The sequence below is a fragment of the Chlamydotis macqueenii genome, chromosome 24 (genome assembly GCF_036417535.1).
Source record: "Chlamydotis macqueenii isolate bChlMac1 chromosome 24, bChlMac1.mat, whole genome shotgun sequence".
Lineage (NCBI taxonomy): Eukaryota > Metazoa > Chordata > Aves > Otidiformes > Otididae > Chlamydotis > Chlamydotis macqueenii.
This window is the reverse complement of record NC_141579.1, coordinates 4711463-4731356: the sequence shown is the minus strand read 5'-3', so window position 1 is coordinate 4731356 and position 19894 is coordinate 4711463. Positions and strand designations below refer to the sequence as shown.

The 19894-nt window shown below is 53.2% G+C and overlaps 1 protein-coding gene across 1 annotated transcript in view; it reads right to left on the bottom strand.

Annotated features, from left to right (window-relative positions):
• LOC104479584 (nectin-1-like) overlaps nt 1–19371 on the bottom strand; it is a 62806-nt gene extending 43435 nt beyond the window's left edge. The window contains exon 1 of the mRNA XM_086766276.1: nt 19247–19371. Coding sequence (XP_086622402.1) covers nt 19247–19328 — 82 coding nt within the window. The 5' untranslated portion in view covers nt 19329–19371. The remainder of the gene's footprint in view (nt 1–19246) is intronic.
• Between the last annotated feature and the right edge of the window lie 523 nt (nt 19372–19894).

The window sequence follows — 19894 nt, the reverse complement described above, 5'->3', positions numbered from 1 at the left end:
AGCTGCAGAGGTCAGTGAGGCTGCCGTTGCTGCAACGTTTGGCCCAGTGCAGTGACAGCTAGGGCACAAGTGTAGGACACCGGTGGGAACGAAGGTCAAACAATGTCCCTACGCCAAAGCTGCCCATTTCTTGCAGCCCTATTAAACACCTGATCACACCATGACAGAGATTTCTCTATTTTAAAAAAAGATCGCCCATTTGTCTGGATGGTACAGCCTTTGCCTTTCCTCCTCCTCTTCTTCCTCCCCGGCAGAACGGCTGTAGCGTGGGCACGCGGGTTTTTCCAAACTGCCCGGCGTGCACCGACCAGCAGTGTGACGGTGGGCAGTGGGTGTGCTCACCCTGTACCCCCGGCAGCCCTGTACCCCTGGCAGCTGCCCAGCGCTGTCCCATGAAGCACAGCACTCACACAGCTGCTTCTCCTTAGGGCTCCTCACGTGCCTAGAGCTGAGCAAATGCTGAAGGGCTGTGGGGAGCGGAGCTGCCCTCTTTGCTGTGCATCCATCTGCTCAGGCAGGTTTTTGCAGCCGTCGATGACCTGGGGCCTCGCTAAAGCCAGGCTGAGGTAGGGCAGCCTGCAGCACTGGCTGGACTTTGTCCCATTAAGTGGCTAGGTAGTGTTAACACCCCTTGTCTGCCCCATACATGTCTTTGAAGGCTTTTCCCCAGGCTTCCTCGTATCATTTGATGCCCTGGAGCAATGGGACAAAAGGTGCTTGTTCCCCATCTTATTTCTAATTATTATTGGAAATAAAAAAGCAGCTGTGCTCCTATTTGGGCACCGAGCCAGCCCTGGTGTGTCCCCCCTCCCCGCCTGATTTCGCAGACATATGCTCAGGTTTCTGACGCACAGAGATCAAATAACCCATCACTCAGGGAAAGATATTATCCCCTATTACCAATTCAATGCAAACAGCTCTCATCTTCCTCAGATTAAAAGCCAATTAAAGAACCTTGCTTTTCAAGGGGAGAGGAAGCTGAGAGGAGTTGTTTGTGGGGTTTCTGTTGGTCTCTGGCAAGCAGGCAATATCCCCCATAAGTGTTATCGATGAGTTCTTTTCAAATCTCATTGATTTTGCTCAGAACAGTTTGGGACTCACGTCTCCAGAGAAAAAGAGAAATACAGAGAGGACAACAACAAAATCTCAACAACCTGTGTCCTTAAAAGGAAAAAGAAAGAAATTTTACTTCCTGGAGGATCAATGGTGTTTGCTTAAGTCAGCAATTGGTGTTTTGGGTTTCAAAGCTTTCTCAGAGCAAGGGAGCCTTACTCTCAAGGTGAAAAGCAAGCTCATAAATCTGGGAGAAGCTTCAAGACCAGAATATGCTTATTCCCCACTGCAGGGAGGGCAGAGCCAACAGGAAAAGGGCATTTGCTCAGCAAACAAGAAGCAGGATGAGCGCTTGTAAATCGCTAGTCACAAGGGAACAGGTGACATTCAGTCCTGCTGTACTCAGATCTGGGATACAAGGGGAGAGAAAAGTGACTTTAAGCCAGCTCTGCAGTCACAAGGGCCACACGAGCCCCTGGTTTCTCCTGTCAGCTCCCAGAACAGGTCAGTGAAGCTCAGGTGTGATATTCCTATTTCCCACAGTTCTTACTGAGAATCCAAGATTTATCTTCAAGGCAGCAGACTCAGCCCTGGCCCCAAATGCCTCCTATTGCCTTACTACCCCAGGAGCAGACATGTCCAGAGACCTGTCCAGTGCAGGGGTAAAGCCAGAGACTGGAAAATCTCCTGGCTGGGACTGCAGCCAGCACAGCGGAACTCCAACACAAAGGTATACAGCGATAACTCGCTTCATCGATCCCGTTTCCCTAGATTTAGTAGAAACAAACAAAAAGCCTCATCATCAAAAACCCTGGACTGCCTTTCCAGCAAGTACTGTACCCAAAAGGAGCTCTGCGTTTAGGCTTCCCCCAGCTTGCTGCCGTTTTACTCACTGCCCGTTGACCCTTCCAGCCTCTCAGGGCCCACGCTGCTCATAGCCCCATTGCCATCAGTTTGCAATCAGCACGCAGGAACCGCCGGGGCTTGGCCTCAACGCTCCTGTCTGCCATGGCCCTGCAAAGCCCTGCCACTGAGAGCAGCCTTCTGTAGCATCTGCTGCAATGTGAAGAGGTTCTGAGTTCTTGACAGAGAGCGTTTAGCACACTCATTCACTTCAGTAGGTGGGTAGATGACCTCCTGAGGTCCTTCGCAACCTGAATTATCTTCTGTTTCTACCAGGATGCTAAACTAGCACAAAAACATGTCTATCTTTCTGTCAATCTGTCACTTTGCGTTGATTTAATTTTCATCTGTCACACATTAGCTCAGATCTTACTGTCTACAAACAGATATCTATTGTTTCCTCTTTTGTTTTCTTTCGTAAAGCCATTTCCACTTGAAATATACTGATGCACACACAGACACAGGCATACGTACACAAAGAGCAGAGCACCATTTTCACCATCTTTACTTTCTGGTTCCAGGCTTACTGAGTGAGAAAGACTGGGAGTAACTTGGTCTGACAAGTGACTCTTTGCACTAAACCAACAGCCGAACTGCCACAGCCTTGTACTGGTGCATCTGTGGGCAGGGCGAGGGGATCTACCCAGCTTCCTCGCACGGCCCGGGCTCAGCTGGTGCAGAGGCAGAGCAGGAGGCCAGGTCGTGTCTACACTGCCAGCAGCAGATCGCACCCCGTTTGCCAGTCCGCACTTGCCCACCAGCCAACGTGTTCCCATGCAACCGCAAGTTTTGCATCAGGAAAGGAGGGGCCTGACCACCGCCCAGCAAGCAGGAACCCAAAATCTTGCTCCCACTGTCTGGGCTGAGTGTGAGCACAAACCAAGCCACCCACCAGCAGACCTCCTCAATGTCCTTGTGCTCAGGACCGCACAGGTGACTTCAGCCACCAGCCCAGACAGAAAGTGGGGAAGTGGGGGGACTGAGACACAGCCACAGCTTGTGAGTGACTAAATCAGCTTCTTCTCTGGGTCAGCAGGCATGCTCCAGCAGCACACATGCCAGCGATGGGTGCTAGATGGAAACAGCACCAGGGCTGGGGCAGAGGCAGAGCCCAGTGGGGCTGCTCGGGGAGGCACCCTGCGGGCTCGCTGCCTGCCACCATGCCGGGGCAGACAGGGGACCTCCCAGCACACACCTGCACAGACGCTGCTGCTGCGTACATGCACAGGAGATCCAAACTGGAGGGAAAGAGAGACAGGGGAAGGGAAAAGGGGCAAGCAGGAGGAGCCTGGGGACAGCAGAGCCATGCCTCTGCCAGCAGGATCCCTCCCTCTCCCCTTCATTTCCACCCAGGAAAAAAAAAAAAGACGACTTTTCCCTGCCTGTATTTTTTTCCCAGCATCCCTGGCCGCCGCTGATGAAACCCCATCTCAAGCCACCCCGTCGCCATGGCAACGGGCCGAAAGGAACAGATGGTCCTGGCGAGCTAAATCCCAATTCAATGGGGAGAGGCACAGGGGTGCAGGGCAGGAAAGGAGTGGGCCCCAGCCACATGCTCAAGGGGACAAGGAGGTCAACCCCTTGTCCTCCAACTATGGTGAGACATTTGTAGGCTTGGTACCACCTCAGGATGGCCTTGCAGGAGCGAGCGAGATGCACGCTCCCCTCCCAAGCAGCATGAACCCTCTGAGACCCACCATTCCGTGACCTGGACTTCCCTGGCTGCGGGAAGAGCCATGTTTTCTCACGCATCCAGAGCATCCTCCCACCCACCTTTACCAAACCTCACTCCCTAAGACGGAGGGATTGCACAGGGGGGCGGGGGGGGCATGGGGGACAGACCTTTTCATCTGTGAAGTGGACGGGCTCAGGGCTCAGCTGGCACAGCCTTGTCGGGTCTCCCAGACGGATTCATCTGAGCAGACGGGGGATGAGGAATGGAGTGGGTGAAGATAAAACTCGGCCACTAATCTCCCTGTGGATTAACTGTCAAGCCTGTCCACGTGGGACCGTGGTGTGGGGCTTTGGAGCAGACAAACAACATCTAAGCCCTCCTGGAGATACCCACAACTCCTCTGGAGTATGTGAGAGACGCAGCCAGGCATGCACCAGGCACCCGCAGAGAAGAGGGCGTTTCTCAGGGGCACAGACCTCTTCTCTCCTCACCAGATTTGCAGAGCTGCAAATCCAAGAGCTTGGTGTGGTCAGCTCCATAACTGGCTGCATTTTGGGGGAAAGCAGCAAGTGTGAAACTACACTTTAAAGCCTACAAAGCTGTCTGGACCTGCAAAGGGGAAGGCCTCTCTATGGGAAAACACAGGCTAAAGACAACAAAGAACATTGTTGCAAGAAGGAAAAAGTGAAAGAAGTGGCTTTTCCTTTAGGAGCCTTAGCTCCTAGCACAGGCTGTCTCAACAGCTCAGGTCCATCTTCTCCTGAAAAACCCAAAGAGACATTAAGTGTCTGGAGCCAGTTTTGGAGCTGTTACCACCATTATCCCAACTTCCTTAGCTCCAGACAAGTTCAGTCTCTGTGGATTACTGTTGAGTTTTGCAGCCCTGTACCCAGATCCACGGAGGCCAGACAGCTGGTTTTCTTGCTTGCAGAGTCCCGGGGAGCTTTCGTCCTACCAGTGTTTGTCAGAGCTCAAGGGCCAGAAGAGGCTGGGGATGGGAAGCAAGCGGTCCCAGAGCGAGAGATGTGCATGCTGGGAGGCCGAACAGAGCAGGGAGCTAAACCCCCTCCTGCCGAACAGCGATCGCTTCTCCCTGCGCTAACTGTTCCCGAGCCAAGCTGCTCCCTTTCCTGTGGCCCTGGCACGCTCACAGAGATACTGGCCTGGGGGGCCCAGCCCGGCCCAACCGGCTCCCAGCCCACACCCGTGAGAAGAGCGAGAGCCCGTCCTGCCTCTCAGGTGTGGCCCTTCGCCTGCGGGCTCCTGCCTGGCGAGAGCACTGGTGCCAGCTTGGATGCAGCCACTTTTGCTGGGGAGAGCAGGGGAGCGGGTGCTGCCGGGCAGCAACACCCTGCCAGGGTGGTCTGTGCCAGGGTAGCAGCTCGTCAAGCCTCCCGGCCTGGATGGGGTTGGCCGCAGCACCCCTTCTTGCTTCGTCTCCTTCAGAGAGGGTTCCCAGATTTTTTTTTTCTGCTACTGTCTGGCTCCAGCCCTTTCTTCCCCAGCCCAACAAGCCCTAAAACCCCACATCTTTTCTCTGCAGAACAGGTTGGGTGCAGGAGCAGCCATGCCTACTTCCCACGCACCAGCACAGCCCAGCCTGGCCCACACCCTCCCCCTGCCCCAATAGCCCATCTTTTTTTTTCCCTCTGCTCTCTTTCCTGGATCAAAGCTGCCTCTCCTCCCTGTATTACAAACATTATTCAGCTGCTAGATAAGAAGCTCTCCAGCAGCTCTTTATTAATCCCACTGGAGGCAGGAGAAAGGCAGAGAGAAAGGACTCAGCGTGGCCAGGACAGAGACTAATGGTCCACAAAACACCTCTGCAAAAGAGAGGCATGTCTTTTTCCCAGAAAGTCTCATGGGAAGCTTGGGTAATAATTAACAATTATAGAACTTTAACCCCTCCATTTCTCTCCTTGTCCTGACCAGGATTTTGTAATAACTCACCGAGTCTGAAACACTCCCAGCCTGGTTCGCTGGGACACTGGCGCAGGAGTAAGGAGGAGCAGGAGGCATTGCTGAGCCTGCTGCTTCCTTGCTTTTACACTGAGCTGCACTGTCCCAGCTCCAAGCTTCCACAGAGCTCGGATGTGAAACTCTTTTCCCTCCTTCAGCAGTGCATCTTGCAGCTCCTTCGGCCACAAAAAGAAACAGCTTGTTGTGGTACACATCTTCCTAGGGAAGTTTCCCCCAGCCTCGGAATGCCATACACTCTTGCATATGGCTAAAATCGTAAGCTACCCAGGAAACAGACTAGAAAGCTTTTATAGCGTAAATACACTTGTTTAAATCCATCTGCTGTCTGAGGCAACGATAATCGGTACCATGTGATGGCTCACACGTGAAACAAGTTGGATGGCTCCTAGGGCCTGGGATTGCATTGCTACCTGCCCTCTCTTATGGAAGGAGGACCAGAGAATTTTTTAAATGCTTGTTCCTGCAATAGGCAGGGTATTTATGTTATTTGCATCCTATAATAGGGCAATGCAGGTGTTATGAAACTTGCTCACAGCCACCTAGGAAATCGGTGGCAAAACCAAGACACATTGCCGATATCTGAAGGCTTACATTACTGTCCCCAGCATGCTGCCATCCTTCCTGCCTCAGCTTTCACAGCAAGTCCACCAAGGACAGGGCACGGCGTGAACCCCTCCTGCCTGTCCTGCCTAGTGCGCTGTCCAGCAAAGAGCCGGGGCGCGGCTGGGAGCTGCCCCAGGCTGGCAGGGCAGCAAGGGCGCGGAGGGCTGTCCAGCCCACACCTCTCACCCACCTGCAACCCCTGCCAGATAGCGACTGGAAACCACAAGTGACCCAAACACAAAATTAGTGGAGTGAGAAATCAAGAGGCCTTTCAATTAAACCAGGCAGGGAAGCCAATGGACCACGTTCCCCCACCTCCATGATTTCAACCCACACGTCACACACAGAGCAGTAAGAAACTGGATCCAGTGTTGGCACTGACAGCATATTTGTACATTGATCTCTGCAAAACAATTTATTGACTTCTAAAATCCCTGGGCAAGGAGCTGTCAGCTCCTGGCTGCTACGAAAAACGACAAAATAAAGGGGAGTCACCTTCCCATGAGCTTTGCAAACGGTCCCCTGCTTTTATAGAGTAATGTCGGCAAGATCAGTTGTGCAAGGCACCTTGCAGACACAGGGCAATATGAGCTGAGAAGAGAGGGACTGCCACCGGCAGCTTCTGACAAGGAAAGGCACACAGAGGTGAAGTGAGCTAGCCAAGGATATCCCAGGGAGCTTGTGGCAAAGCCAAGAAATGATGCCAGCCCTTCTGAGCTCAGCTTGCCTTTGCCATCACCTCCAGGCCATTCTTTCCCTTTAAGTAAAAGCTGATTCACGCCTGGTAGAAGCCAGCATGAGGCAGCAGATATTCCCATTTCCAGCGAGGTACTGTAAGGTACTCCGCAGGCACGGCAGCAGTTGGGACATCAAGAATACAAAGTAATATATATACACCTAAAAAGATTTATTTTTAGCCTTATATTTCCAAAGTGAATTTAGAGCCAGTGAAAGGTGTCAGATCAATACCAGCAAAACTGCAAACTGGATCCTTCCCCTTAGCCACAGAAGGGGTACAGCTGAGACAGCATCTGCACAAACAGCCTGCCCACAGTCTCTGCCAGCATGCCTCAGCTCTGACCTTGAGGAGCTGCCTCGAAGTGCGAAAGGGCAACTCCCCCTTCCTCCTTCCTCTCCCCTTCCCATGCAGCCCCGGGCTTTTGTTCCCAAGCAGGGAGATCACTGCTGGTTTATTTTACTTTGGTACATTCTGTCTAGAGAAGAAATTGAGTCTTGACGAACTCACTCCACATGCTTACCAAGAAGACCTGCTTCATCATGTGGCTAGAAAGAAGTCCAAAGGGGTTTAAGGGGATTCTGCAGCAGATTTTGAGGCAAATCCAGCCCCAGAGAGAGCTTAGCTACCAGGCTGGCACTGGCATTTCAGATGGTGAGATGCAGTTGCCTGTCCATGTGCTCCATTATAAGCAGGCCTTTCTTCTTCTCCTGCTCCACAGCTGTACATGTGCTTGGCCCCATGCCCCAGGGACCTTTGAAAACTGCATTATAGGTTCTCCCCATACAAAGTTTGGATCAATACAGCTGTCAGGCTTTGGCCACATTACCCCTGCTAATTGGAATTACAATAGGCAGACTACAGCTTTCACTCCATCTCTCTGTTGCTTGTCATAGTAATCAAAATCTCTCTTGCTCTCTCTTTATCGTGGAGCGTGACAGGAGCAGAGGCGCTGGCAACCATGAGGCCTCCAGAGATTACAGATTCCTGTGGATCAGACTGGGGCTGGGAAGCTTTGGCACTGGGGTGGGAAAAGAGCTTCTCACTACCGAAACTCTCCAGCCTGCCTTTGGCCAGGCAGGTTAATGGGAGAGCCAACCTCAGCCCCAGCTGGGCAGAGACCTGGCCAGTCACGGCAGGGAGACAGACCAAGGGTGCTGGCGGAGCAGGTGCTGCAGGAAGGAGGGCTAAGACCAGAAGCAGCCACAGCTTGATGTTGGAGCTGGACACTGGCCAGCAGCAGAGCCCAAATGCTCACCTGGCTGTGCTGAGGAAGGGACCTTCCTCTTCAGTCAAGCCATGCCTGTGCTGATCAAGCGTGGGGTCACGGAGAGGGTGCCTCCTCCTCACTGCCTCCAGGCATCCCCGGCTCCTGCCTCCCCACCAGTGCCCAGCCAGCCCCACGGCAGGGGCTTCCCACCAGCTGCCGGAGACAAAAGTGAGCACAGGATAAGCAATGCGGCAGCTTGGCATGGGCAAGGCATGGGGCACTGCCCACGACTCGGGTGGCAGGACAGGAATGAGCCAAAGCTTTGTGCTGAAATAGGAAGCTGCCTGTTTCTTGCTTAGTCCTAGTACAAGCAAAGCTGAGATAGCATCCAAAGGTTTCAGCTAGGTCAGGATCCCTGCCCCAGCAAGCTCCCCACTACACTGACTCACAAACCCCTGCTCACCTCTTGCTCACTGCTCTCCTGTCTATGTGCAGCAGCCCTGCCAGCAAGAGGCCGTGCACGTCTTGCTCATGCCGGCTCTGAAGGCTCGGCCAATTTACGGAGCCCGGGTGATACATAGCGGGCAATAGAAACAGCATCTGTGATTTGTTGACCATTATCAAATGGCAGTAATGCAGGGCTGAATTACCCAGATGAGGGAAGGATCAGCAGCCTGGACCTACTCAGCTCCCCAGAGATTGGCCATAAACAAAACTTAAATAATTAGAGGGCTTGGGCGGAGATGCAGCCTCTAAGTATTCTTAGGCTCACGCAAATAAAGGAAATAAATTCTTGGAAGGTGCCAGGCTGGATGGGGCAGAGGGAGGCTCATTTTCCACATCACTTGAAAGCAGCCGTTATAAATCTCACTGAAAGATGCACCTCCCCAGGCTAGCGATATTTTTAAACTCCAGGAGAGAAGGGGGAGAAAAAACACATTTTAGTATTTACACCACAGGCAAAAAGGGTATTTAAAAATCAGAGTACATTTTTGAAAGTCTGTTCCTGTCATGCTAAGAAAGAAAGAAAGAATTTTCTTTCTATAGTGTGATAGCTGGAAATATTAGCCCCAGAGACTTCACTCCTACCACCATCCTTCTGTTGTAAGCTGAGAAATTGAACTCCCAGAAGGACTCAGGGCTGGGGGGAGTCAGGGGATAAAGGTTCTTTCTCTGGCAAATTGCTAGTTCAGTTCCCAACAGAATCAGTAGCAAATGCAAATCAGCTCCTCTGAATCCTGAGGGGTGACTTCTGTGCTATCCTTGCTTACTTGGTGTCTGGGATAAAGTCCCCCAGGAGAAGAGATGACATGGCTGTACGCAGCGGCACCCTCCTGGGAACAGCAGTCTGGTTTGCTGGGCCAGGAACCCGAGCACGTAACCAGACACAGCGGGGCTGGGATGCTGGGCCACAGGGACCTGCTCGTGGATGTCAACTGAAGGACATGGCCCTGGAGTTAGAGCCAAGGCAGAGCCCCACGTGGTGCTTTTCCCGCTGGAGCAGTGTGTCCCAACCGATCTGCACGGCAAGGCCATCTACTCTTTGGGGCAGGGAAATCCATGCATCAGCCTGTGCAGGATCGCCAGGCCAGTTTTCCTTTCTGATGCTTTATTGTTTCTCCAGTCGGTTAGTGTTTCCTTCGCTGCACAGGGTGGGGAGTGGGGTGGGCTCCTGTTTCAGCAGTCATCTAGGAAATCTTGGCAACACCTCATCGATCACAGGTTGACTGATCACAGGCTGAACGAGGCTGCATGGCAACAGTATGCCACAGGAGGTGTAATGATATAAGAGTTCTCAGCCTTGCTCTTAGGGGGGTCCTAGAGGACCCCATGATAAACTGCCAGAGCACTGCCTTCCTCTGCAACCGCTGCAGTTTTCCTCCTGCCAAACTCAGTCCCGCTCCCAATTCCCTCCCGGGTCCTCAGGCACTGAGAACATTCCCCGTTTTACAAGCTGTGCTCTGTGCAAGCCTCTCTTCCTCCCACCCCTTATCAGGACTGCTGTCATCCTCCCAAAAGGATTCTATGTAGCTTGTATCAAAGGGATACATGAGCACACCCATTAGGCATCGGAGCATCAAGCAAATCCCCAAACAAGCCGCCTCTAAAGATCAGAGTACACTGTAATCGCTCCTTCTGCAAGGAGATCCCAATAAGCCCTCCCCCACTTTTTCTGGGTTCTCCCTGAACCCAAGCACATGAGATATGTTTGGCAAGCTCAGCCCCGTCACTAGCAAAAGTCTCTTCATAAAACTTGCACACACAGAGCTCCTGGCCTCTCCCTGTTCTCCATTTCAGCTATCAGCAGATGTTCAGAGGCTGCCCCAGCCCTCCTGCCCTGCAGTAAGGAGGACATTGCTGCTGCCCTGAAGGTCTGGGTCTCACATCCCCGCCTGCACACCACCTGGGCTGGGCAAGAGTGGCTGCTGCAGCTGTCCCCTCGCCCTCACCGCCCTTCTCTCCCTGCTTCCCCCCCAGGAGACAGTGGAAAAGCAATGCAGCCTGGGGAGAGGGGAACGCTGGCAGCAGTGTGGACGTGTCTGCACAGCGGCAAACACCAGGACAGAAGTGGCATTCCAGTACATGCGTGTTGATTCACGTGTTGGTGCACATGAGTGCCTTTCATAACCATGGCCTCGAAGAGAAAAGCAAGAAGCCTTCTCTAAAGCCTTTCGTAAGATACCATGTGCTTTACCAGTATGGCACAACAAGCACAGCACTTGGCTTTGAAGTTGTGAGGATTGGTGTCCTGTAGATTTGGATCCTGGGCTGGTCTGAGACTGCCCTTTCTTCAGCATCTACCACCTAGGTCTCAGCCCCTTGGTACACAAAAACGAACTCATCTTCCCAGAGTGAAACATACAGAGCTCCAGTGTGTCCAGCTGTGGGGTACAGTGCACAGCCTGACTGCACCCAGCAGCACTGCCTATAGAGCCAAGAGGGGTCCTGTATCCAATGGAAACTGTGGCAGCTGATATAAATTACAGCATGGCAAGGATGCAGCTGTGCAACACATCCCTGATCCTTAATGACCATACAAGGGCACAGCCTTGGTTCTCCTCTCCACCCAGAAGATACCCCTTCCTGCAGCTCCATCCCTAGCCAGCATGCTGGTGCAGCTGACAACGGGGAGAGCACAAACAGGCCCAGTCATGAACAGCTTGTGCAGTTGTTTCTGCTGCACACCGCCAAACCACTAGCTGCTGCCTTCTGTTCCAGCCCTTAAAACAACATTGCTTCTCAAATGACGCAGGCCTTGGCTAAGTGAGGAAGGTGACATAGGCAAGAGTGGCAAGGAAATACTGTGTGCTGCAGCCTCTTTGGAACAGGCGTGATCTTTTTCCTGTGTGTACCTACAGCCCCTAAACCGACTTTGATTATCCATCCTTAACATTTCCTCTAGTTTTGGCACCTCCAGGCTAGGAGGCCGTCAGCACAACTACTCTGGTGGGAATGTGACTCCGGGCTTGCCTACAAGGGCTCTCACTGCTGTTCATCTAACCCAAGAAAAGTCAAAGAGTAAAGCCCATTAGATGTCTCTCTCTAAGAAAAAAAAAGTCGCCATAGCTTGATGCAGCTTAATTCTCCACTGAAACCAGTGTACTCCTGACCACAGGCTTCATATGGAAGTTTAATCTGCTGGCAGCTATGGGCACTCTTCTCTTGCCCATCCCCAGCATTCACTTTGCTGGGCATACTGCACTTACCAGTCTCTGGTGCAGCGGCTGTAGCTGCAGCAGTTAGGAAAGCTGGGACAGTAGCATACTGAGACACCAGGACAGTCTCTATTTTTAGTCAGTGGGAGGGCGAAGAGATGTTTCAAGGCATGGGGAACCTCCGTCACGGCCATGGGTTTGGGTGAGGGGTGAGTTACACGCTCCACAGTGTGCTGATAACTCACTTGGCCCCGAACTCTGAGCTCAACCAGCTCTTTTGTTTGGGTTGTTCAAGGACGGAGCAGGGTTCATTCCTCCCTCACTGCTCTCCCCTGCCCTGAGTGCCACGGTGCCTTGCACAGGCCAGCATAACCATCGTGTATCAAGCTGCTCTACACAGAAACCTGGAGAAGACAGTGAGAGAAACCCTGACCTCTCTCCTCAACTATCCAGCTCTCTGTATGTGCCTCCCAGTAAATCCTGTTCATCATATTAAACTCTCCCCTCAGTCTATGACTTCTGCCCATCATGGATCATTTGCAACCTCTGGCTTTGCTAGGACACTCGGCACAACAGCCTCTAATTATAGGCCTCTGCTTGAGCTCTTGAGTCCCATCAGCCTCTTCTACTCATTAGCATGAGACCTTAAGTCCATAGCCAGAACTCTGCCCCTAGATTGCCCCCTTGGGCTGTCTCTCCTAGGGACAAGGAAAATGGTCAGTGGAAAGCTTCTCAAGCAATATCCCCCTCAGTCCGGAGGGTATCTTGCCAGGGGATAAGAAATGAAACCTGGTTTTGCCCAGTGTGGGATCCTCAGTGCAAAAAGTAGATACCTACAAGGCTAGCTAAAATCCAGTGTCCATCCCCCCAGATCCACATAAAGTGGCTACAGGCTATTGCCTGTTCCAATACCGTGTCTTTAGCCTCACACAGAGAACAAGGCTAGTTTTGCTCTCAGGTGGCCACACAGCCCTCTGCTCCAGCCCCCTCCTCTCCCACACAGATGGGCCTTTGTGCTGAGAACTGCTCTCGTCTGTCGCCAGAGCAGAAATGCTGGATGTTAGCCACTGGCTGCGAGCTGCATGGACCCTCTGTCACTCCTGGCCATGCCTCCGGATGCCTTGCTCAAGCACGGGGGGAGGCATGGATCTTCCATGGGAAAGGAAAGATAGACTCAAGATCAGTCTGATTAAGAGGTTTTCCCAGGTAGAGAGAGAACTGCTGAGAACAGAGACGGAGGCAGAGTCCTCCTGCCTAACCAGGCTTGGAAGCGCCTGCTGTCTTATAGCCAGGTGGTCCATCTGGTACCTGCCGCTGCTTCAAGGCAGTGATGTGATTTGCAGGTCCTTCTGCAGCATTCCTGCATGGTCAGGTGCAGACTGAGACATTTCGATATTTCCTGCAGTTAAAAAGGCAAACAGGCTGGGATGGGGAACAGAAAACTCCATCCCTGTGTTTTCTCTTTCAAGGAGGAGTGTCACATGGATCCTGCCTCTCCTCAAGCTCTTCCCCTCTGTCCATGTGTAGGTCAAATGCAGATGGAAAGCAGTGCTCTACACCAATCTCCAAGTGGACTGTCTCAGAGCCAGGGAGGGGAGGCCTGGAGCAGAATGAGGGAGAGAGGCAGAGTTGGGTGGATAGTGCTTAGAAAGGCTTTCCTCCTGCATCACACCAAATAATGTCAAAGGAGGATTATAAACCTCCTGCAGGGACAGCTTCATTGTGGGGGAATGGAGATGTGATGGTTCATCAAGTTGGGTTGGTTCCTCCTATGCATCCCCAGCACCCCACATAGATGCCGAGGGGACAAGAGACCGCCGGCCAGATTCCCCCTGGCCCTGGTCACTGCAACACCTGTGCCATGCAGGGCACAAGCAGTTTCCCTAGCCTGGGACATGCTGTTCTCCTGGGACAGGCAAATAGCAAGGGACTGAAGCTCTCTCTCTCTTCCTCTCATGCCCAGTAGCTGCTGTTTGTCTGCCTTGGGATTGCTGCAGAGCCGAGCGCTGCCGCAGCTTTTACAACGCCAGCCTGCATGAATGGCTGCATCAGCCCCAGACACAAGGAGAAAGAGCAAATGGACAGCAAGGCATTAAACTCCCATGCTTCCTCAGGTGCCCAGGGAGGCAGGGACACACAGAAATGACAGCATGGGGCATATAAAATAACACAGTGCTCGGAAGGGTAGCCCTTGTGCCTGCAACTTTTGCTTCCCATTTCTGTGTGTGACAGAGACAAGATTGTAAATGCACAACTTTAAGCCTAGCTTGGTAGCACAGCGGAAGGCCAGAGAGGTGCCTGTCTGGCTGCCACAGGCTCTCACTCACAGACTGAGGGGAAACTATCCTTCCTCCCATGGATGATACTTCTGCATTTAAGCAGCTTGGGCAGGAGCTTCTCTTATGCTTGGGACCTGAGGGGTTCCCCTTGAAAACCAAGCTGGGAGGGTACGTGCATGTGTATTGAGATGCATGTGCATGTGTGCTGGGAGGGTACGTGCAGCCATCTAGCCTGGACGAAACCATCGCTGCGAGAAGCGAAGAAAACTGTAAGGCCAGGAGAATATCTGCGGCTTGACAGCAGCCAGGAGGAAAGCAAGGGGATGTATCATGAGAGGTTTCATTCTTTAGTTAAACAAATTTTCACTTGAAACAATAATCTGGGTTAGGGAGCCCTCACTGCAGAGCTGTGAATTCTCTGTGCTGGGACAGCTGTGCTCCGGTAATTAACGCAATAGGTGTCTCAAATGCAAACCGGGTCCCGGCTCCCGTGGCTGGCGGCACCAACTCACCCTGCATCAGAGCTGCCCTGATTTAATCTGACGTATTTGAAAAAGCAAGAAGATCTTGAGGGGTTGCTCAGATTGGAGTACCTTTGTCTCTCTCTCATTTGTTTCTGCTTTCTGCACTGATATGCCTTGCTGGTTTGCAAAAAGGACTGAGCAAGAGCCATTGCAACCTCAAGCAATGATGTTGCAAGATGCAAACCTTTTCTCAGAGGCCCTGAGGACCGTGACCATCCATCTGAGGACTTACCAGCTCATCCCTGCAGTATTCACAGGCAGCCTGACTTCTGCTCTTCCAAAAAATCTTTTTCCCCTGATGCTGCCCCGCCATCTCCTCCACACGCCTGTCTGCTGGCAGTGCTGTGTAACTCCCCAGGGCATTGGAGGTGGGAAAGAGCCTTCGCCTGGCTAGTGGTGGCCACTCACTGCTCTCCTCTCACTGTCCCCAGCCTTAGGCGTTGAGGCAGAGGGCAAGGGGTGCCAGTGGAAATGCAGGCCTGGGAAGCAGGTCAGGACAACCGGCTCTTCTTGTTCCCTTTGTGATTCAGCTGAGGAGTGAGCGGTGCCCAAAGGATCCTTCTGGTGCCTCCCTGTAAACTTGGCTTTGTCGCTGGTACAGCTGCAACCCAGAGGAGGGGCGATGCAAAGAAAGATGTGCCAGGCTCTGCCAGCATCGGCATCTTGTCAGCCACCAGTTAATTTGTGAGCATTTGCCTCACGCTAGATGTGTTGCTGGATGTGGTAATGCCCCTGCCTCTCTACGTCTCTTTGCAAATGGATCCATGTGCGCTGGGCTGGGAGCTCTTGCTTGATTAACGCTGCCGGTTCAGAGAGCAAACAGCATTAACCACAGTCGTCCCCTGGCTCTGGCCACGGGGCAGACACCCTCCTGCTTGTGGGCTGAGCTGGCTCTCAGTACAGCCTGTCACCTCACCCACACTGACACATACATGAGCTCATCAATTCACACCAAGTTAAAACTCGATGGGTCGGTTCTACCGCAGCAAGCGACGTTTAATGAGAAAATACCTGCAAAAGACACACTTTTGCTTCCTGAAATAGCCTCATGTTGTTGTTTCTGAGTCTTGGCAGAAGGTAGGTGGGGGAAAGGAAAAATAACAACTAAGAACTAAAATGAAAGGCTGAACAAAACTGGGAACTTTTTGCCTTTTGGAAGCTGCTTTGGGATATTAAAGCAGCTCTATAGAGTACAAGATGGACCAGATCCTGCATTGACACACTTTGACGATTCCCAGCACTCCAGAGAGCTGTCGTACCTCCCCAAAAAGGAACCCTGCCTCCAGCTGCAGCCAAGTTTGACCTAAGGCCTCCAGGTCATTACAGTTCAGTCAATGCTGCTTTCAAGCGCCATGATGGAAAAACCCTGTGTCAAAGCTTCAAACACCTCTCCAGCTCTCCCCTGCTGAGGATCTCAAAGCACTTTGCAAAGGAAGACTCACAGGCCCCTCTTGGAGCCCAAGAGGTAGCCCAGTGATAGCAGACAGGAATTTGTCCCCAGACAGAGGGGTGTGTTTGGAAATAAGAGGCCCAGATCTGCAGATGCAGGACTGAGCACAAGATGAATGTCTCTGCTCTGCGTGGTTGCATCTCAAGCTGTACCGAGTTTCATGGCGGGGATAAACAGACAGATTGCTAAGAAGACTTGTAAAGCATAAATTTAACCGCAAGTGTTCCTAACCTCCGAGGATCAACCGCCTAGGATTCCTCCTCCCATGTACCCCAAGGCTTTTCAATAAGCCCTATTCATATTAATATCTTGAAGCCATGTTGCTGTAGCCTGAGTTGATACCTGGTTAATGGTTCCAAATGGACAGGCAGGCAGATTTGCATGGAAGGCTGCAGGAAGCCTGAACTGAATCCGTTCTGGACGATTGAGCCGATCACATTAAAGACAATTTGTAAAGCAGATTTTTATAAGTGACTCCTTACAGCTTTTACAGCAGGGAACTTTTAGTTCCTTATCAGGAAAAAAGCTAACATTGTCAGAAGGGGGAGGTAGTATACGTGAATGGGAACAAAATGAAATGGCATTGATCAGATGAGCCTGAAAGGTTTTTCAGAAAGCAGGTAGTGTCTCCTGCCTCCTCCCGTCCTTCTTGGGTGCTAGGTATCAAACCGCATTTTCCAACAAAGTCCATGGGTACTAATTCACTTATAATAGAGGATCCTAAGTTTCCCTCTCCCCTTCTCCTTGGTAAGCAAGCCTGTCTGTGCTCAAAGCTTACATATGGCTTGTTATACACATACCCCCAGCTGATCTTGGCACAATGCATTGCCAACTTGAGGAACTACCTGCCTCAGTATGGCATCCAGACCTGTGGTTTAGTAAGGACTGTCAGTCTGTTGTGGCTTTGTGCAGCACCTAGCACAGTATTGTGCTGGTCCTTCCCTGCAGCTCTGGGATGTGTCCACAGTACAAATAAGCGCACAAATGAATGAAACGAATGAATGAATAAATACATAATATAGGATCAGTCATTCCCGCAAATGTGGTGCATCCACCACTAAACTGGCCCAGCTGAGTCTCGCCCACACAGGCTTCAGGGTACTGGGTGATGATGGACAGGGGTCGGAGAGGATTACCTTCCCGGAGCATTGCAGAGCTGGCAAGCCCTTTCCTTGGCAAGGCACCACTAGATGCACCACTGGCTTATCCTTGGCAGAGCTGTCAGTGGGACAGTGCAAGACAAACTACCGGACTACTGCAGAGTGGCAGGAGATGAGATTGCCTGACTGCTGGCAGCAAAGCATTGAGAACAGCCAGAAATAGAATAAGTGTGGAAAAAAAGTTTCTCTTGGCAGGACAAGGTGAGATGCCAGGCTGCCCCAGGGTCACTGTCTGTGTGTGTCCTCAGTGAAAGCAGTTCCTGGAGGGACTGGGGGAGCATAAACCCCTTTTGGTTTACCCAGCACAGTCACCACAGCATTATTCCACCTCCAGTGCCTTTCCCAGGGGTTGTGGGGAGGGTTTCCTACATGGGGCTGCCTGGTGGAGGGGTGAGAAGGAGGGAAGACCAGGTGAAGAATGGCATGGAAAGCTCTGAAGTTCCTTGTGCAAGCCAGCGCTCAGGCAGGCACCTGCCTGGAAGCACAGAGGACTGCAGGAAGCCCGGGGCTGTCCCCTCCATCACCTCTTTTTGCAATGCACAGCAGATCCCTTTGTCCTGGGAATACAGAGCTATACCCAGACCTACTTTCTCATCACTCTGTTAACCTTTTCGCTCTCACAGTCTCCCTGGCTTCATGACCACCAGCCCCCTCCCATTGCATCGCTGTCCTCACCTGTTTTAGCTGGACCATCCAGTCACTGCACTGTGTTGATCTCCCATGCCCTGGATGTTGCCACCTCTGTCTTTGCTAGCACTGGGAAACCCTGGGCGCTGGCTTTTGCTCAGATGGCCAGTCTTTTAGCCCAGATCTTGCTAAGCACAGCCACATCTCAGCCGTAGCCCAGCCAGCCTGGCTGCCCTTCTAGGATGCTGCCCCAGCCCAATGAGAGGAGGACCGGGGGCAATTCCACCCTGCATTCACTGTAACTTCGCCTCTCCAGCTGCAGACCCCCCTCCTTCTGCAGGCATAGGCTGCCTCTTACCCGTGCAGAAGGCTGGGCACCGGCCCGGGGGTACCACACGTGCCTGCTGCCACGGACTCCAGACGCTAGCCTCAAAAAAGGCAAAAATCGGTTCTATTCGCATTTCCCTGTTCATTCACAAGCGCTGTAAACCCAGACTGCTGGTCCCCCTTTCCATGTCTCCGACAGCCGACTCCGGAAAGCCCTCCTGGATGGCATTAACCCGTTCTGCACCGGAGCAGAATAAAAGAGTGTCCCTCCCCGCAGGGCACTTCGCAAAGTGGGTCACTCTCCGGCTTCCAAGGGCTGTGCCAGAGCCCAGGGCAGGACCAAGCCCTGGGGTGGGGACACACGGGCTGCTCTGCAGCCATCAGGGTCAGTCGAATGAGCTGGGAAGAAGCGCATCCAAATCTTCGCCCATCTGCTTCTTTCCAGGGATGGATCAGAACCAAAGAGATGGATCAGATGCCATCAGTCACCCCACCGCAAAAGCGGGGAGAGGAAGGTCTGAAACCTGGGAGACGTCCAGCCCTTCCACTAAAAGAGCCCGTGGGAAGTGTATGTGTGTTGGGGGGAGCGGGGATTTCGGGGATGCTGGACAGCCGAAACCTCCCATCTCTCCTTCCGAAACATCTGTGCTCGTCACCCAGCCCTGTAGCTCCCTTTCCCAGGAAGCCTGGCTGCTATGCCTCGCTAGACGCTGCTCGATCCAAAAAGCAAACAAACCGCCGCAGCTCCCAGGACTCCGGAGCCCACTGCCTGCAGCTGCTTCCAAAACAAACGATCGTGTTGTTCCTCTCCAAGCCAGAGATGAAATCAGTGCCGACTCTCTCCCACCCTCACGCAGATGCTTCCACACCTGCTCCACACCCGGGTGCGCTGCCCCCCAAAAAAGCCGGTCCTCATCCTCCTCCGCCGTCCCGCAGCCCATCCCGTACCGCCCCCCCCCCCCCCCCCCCACACCTCGGCACCCCGCAGCCCTCCTCCGGGGCTGCCCCGACCCCCGCAGCGCCCGGGCAGAGCCCACCCCTTCCCGGGGGACCAGCGGCTCACCTGGTAGGAGCGCGGCTGCCAGGATGCAAACTCCGATAGTCCACCAAGATGCACGGCAACTTGTCTGCAGGTGTGAAGCCATGAGAGTTCCTTAGGAGAAATGGGCAGGGGTCGGTCTGGCAGCGTCGCTGGGCCTCCCTCCCACCCACCCCTCCACCCTGCTCTCGGCGATGTTTAAAAAAAAAAAAATTAAAAAAAAATGGTGTAGGTGCAGGAGGACAAAGAGGTGGTGCGCCCAGCAGGCGGGAGGACGGGCGGCCGGAGCGGAGCTTCGCACATCCGCGGGGCCCCGGGGCTCGGCGGGGCCCCTCTCCGCGGGTGCCTTCCTCCGGGAGCGAGCGGAGCCGGGCAAGTGAGAAGGGGAGGGGGAAAATGTAATAAAAAAAAAAAAAAAGAAGAAGAAGAAGAAGGAAGAGAGGGGAGGAAAAACAAATAAAGAAAAGCGAGGAAGAGCCCTCCGCGGGCTGCAGCGCGGCGGTCCCGTGGCTCCAGCGGCGGGGCCGGGCAGCCCCCGCCCGCTGCCTGCCCCCTCCGCTTCCCGGGGCGCGGGGCGCCGGCGCTCAGGGGGCGGCGGCAGCGGCGGCAGCGGCGGCGGGAGGGGGGGACCGGTTGCGTCGCTCCATGGCCGGTCGAGGGACGCGGGGCTGG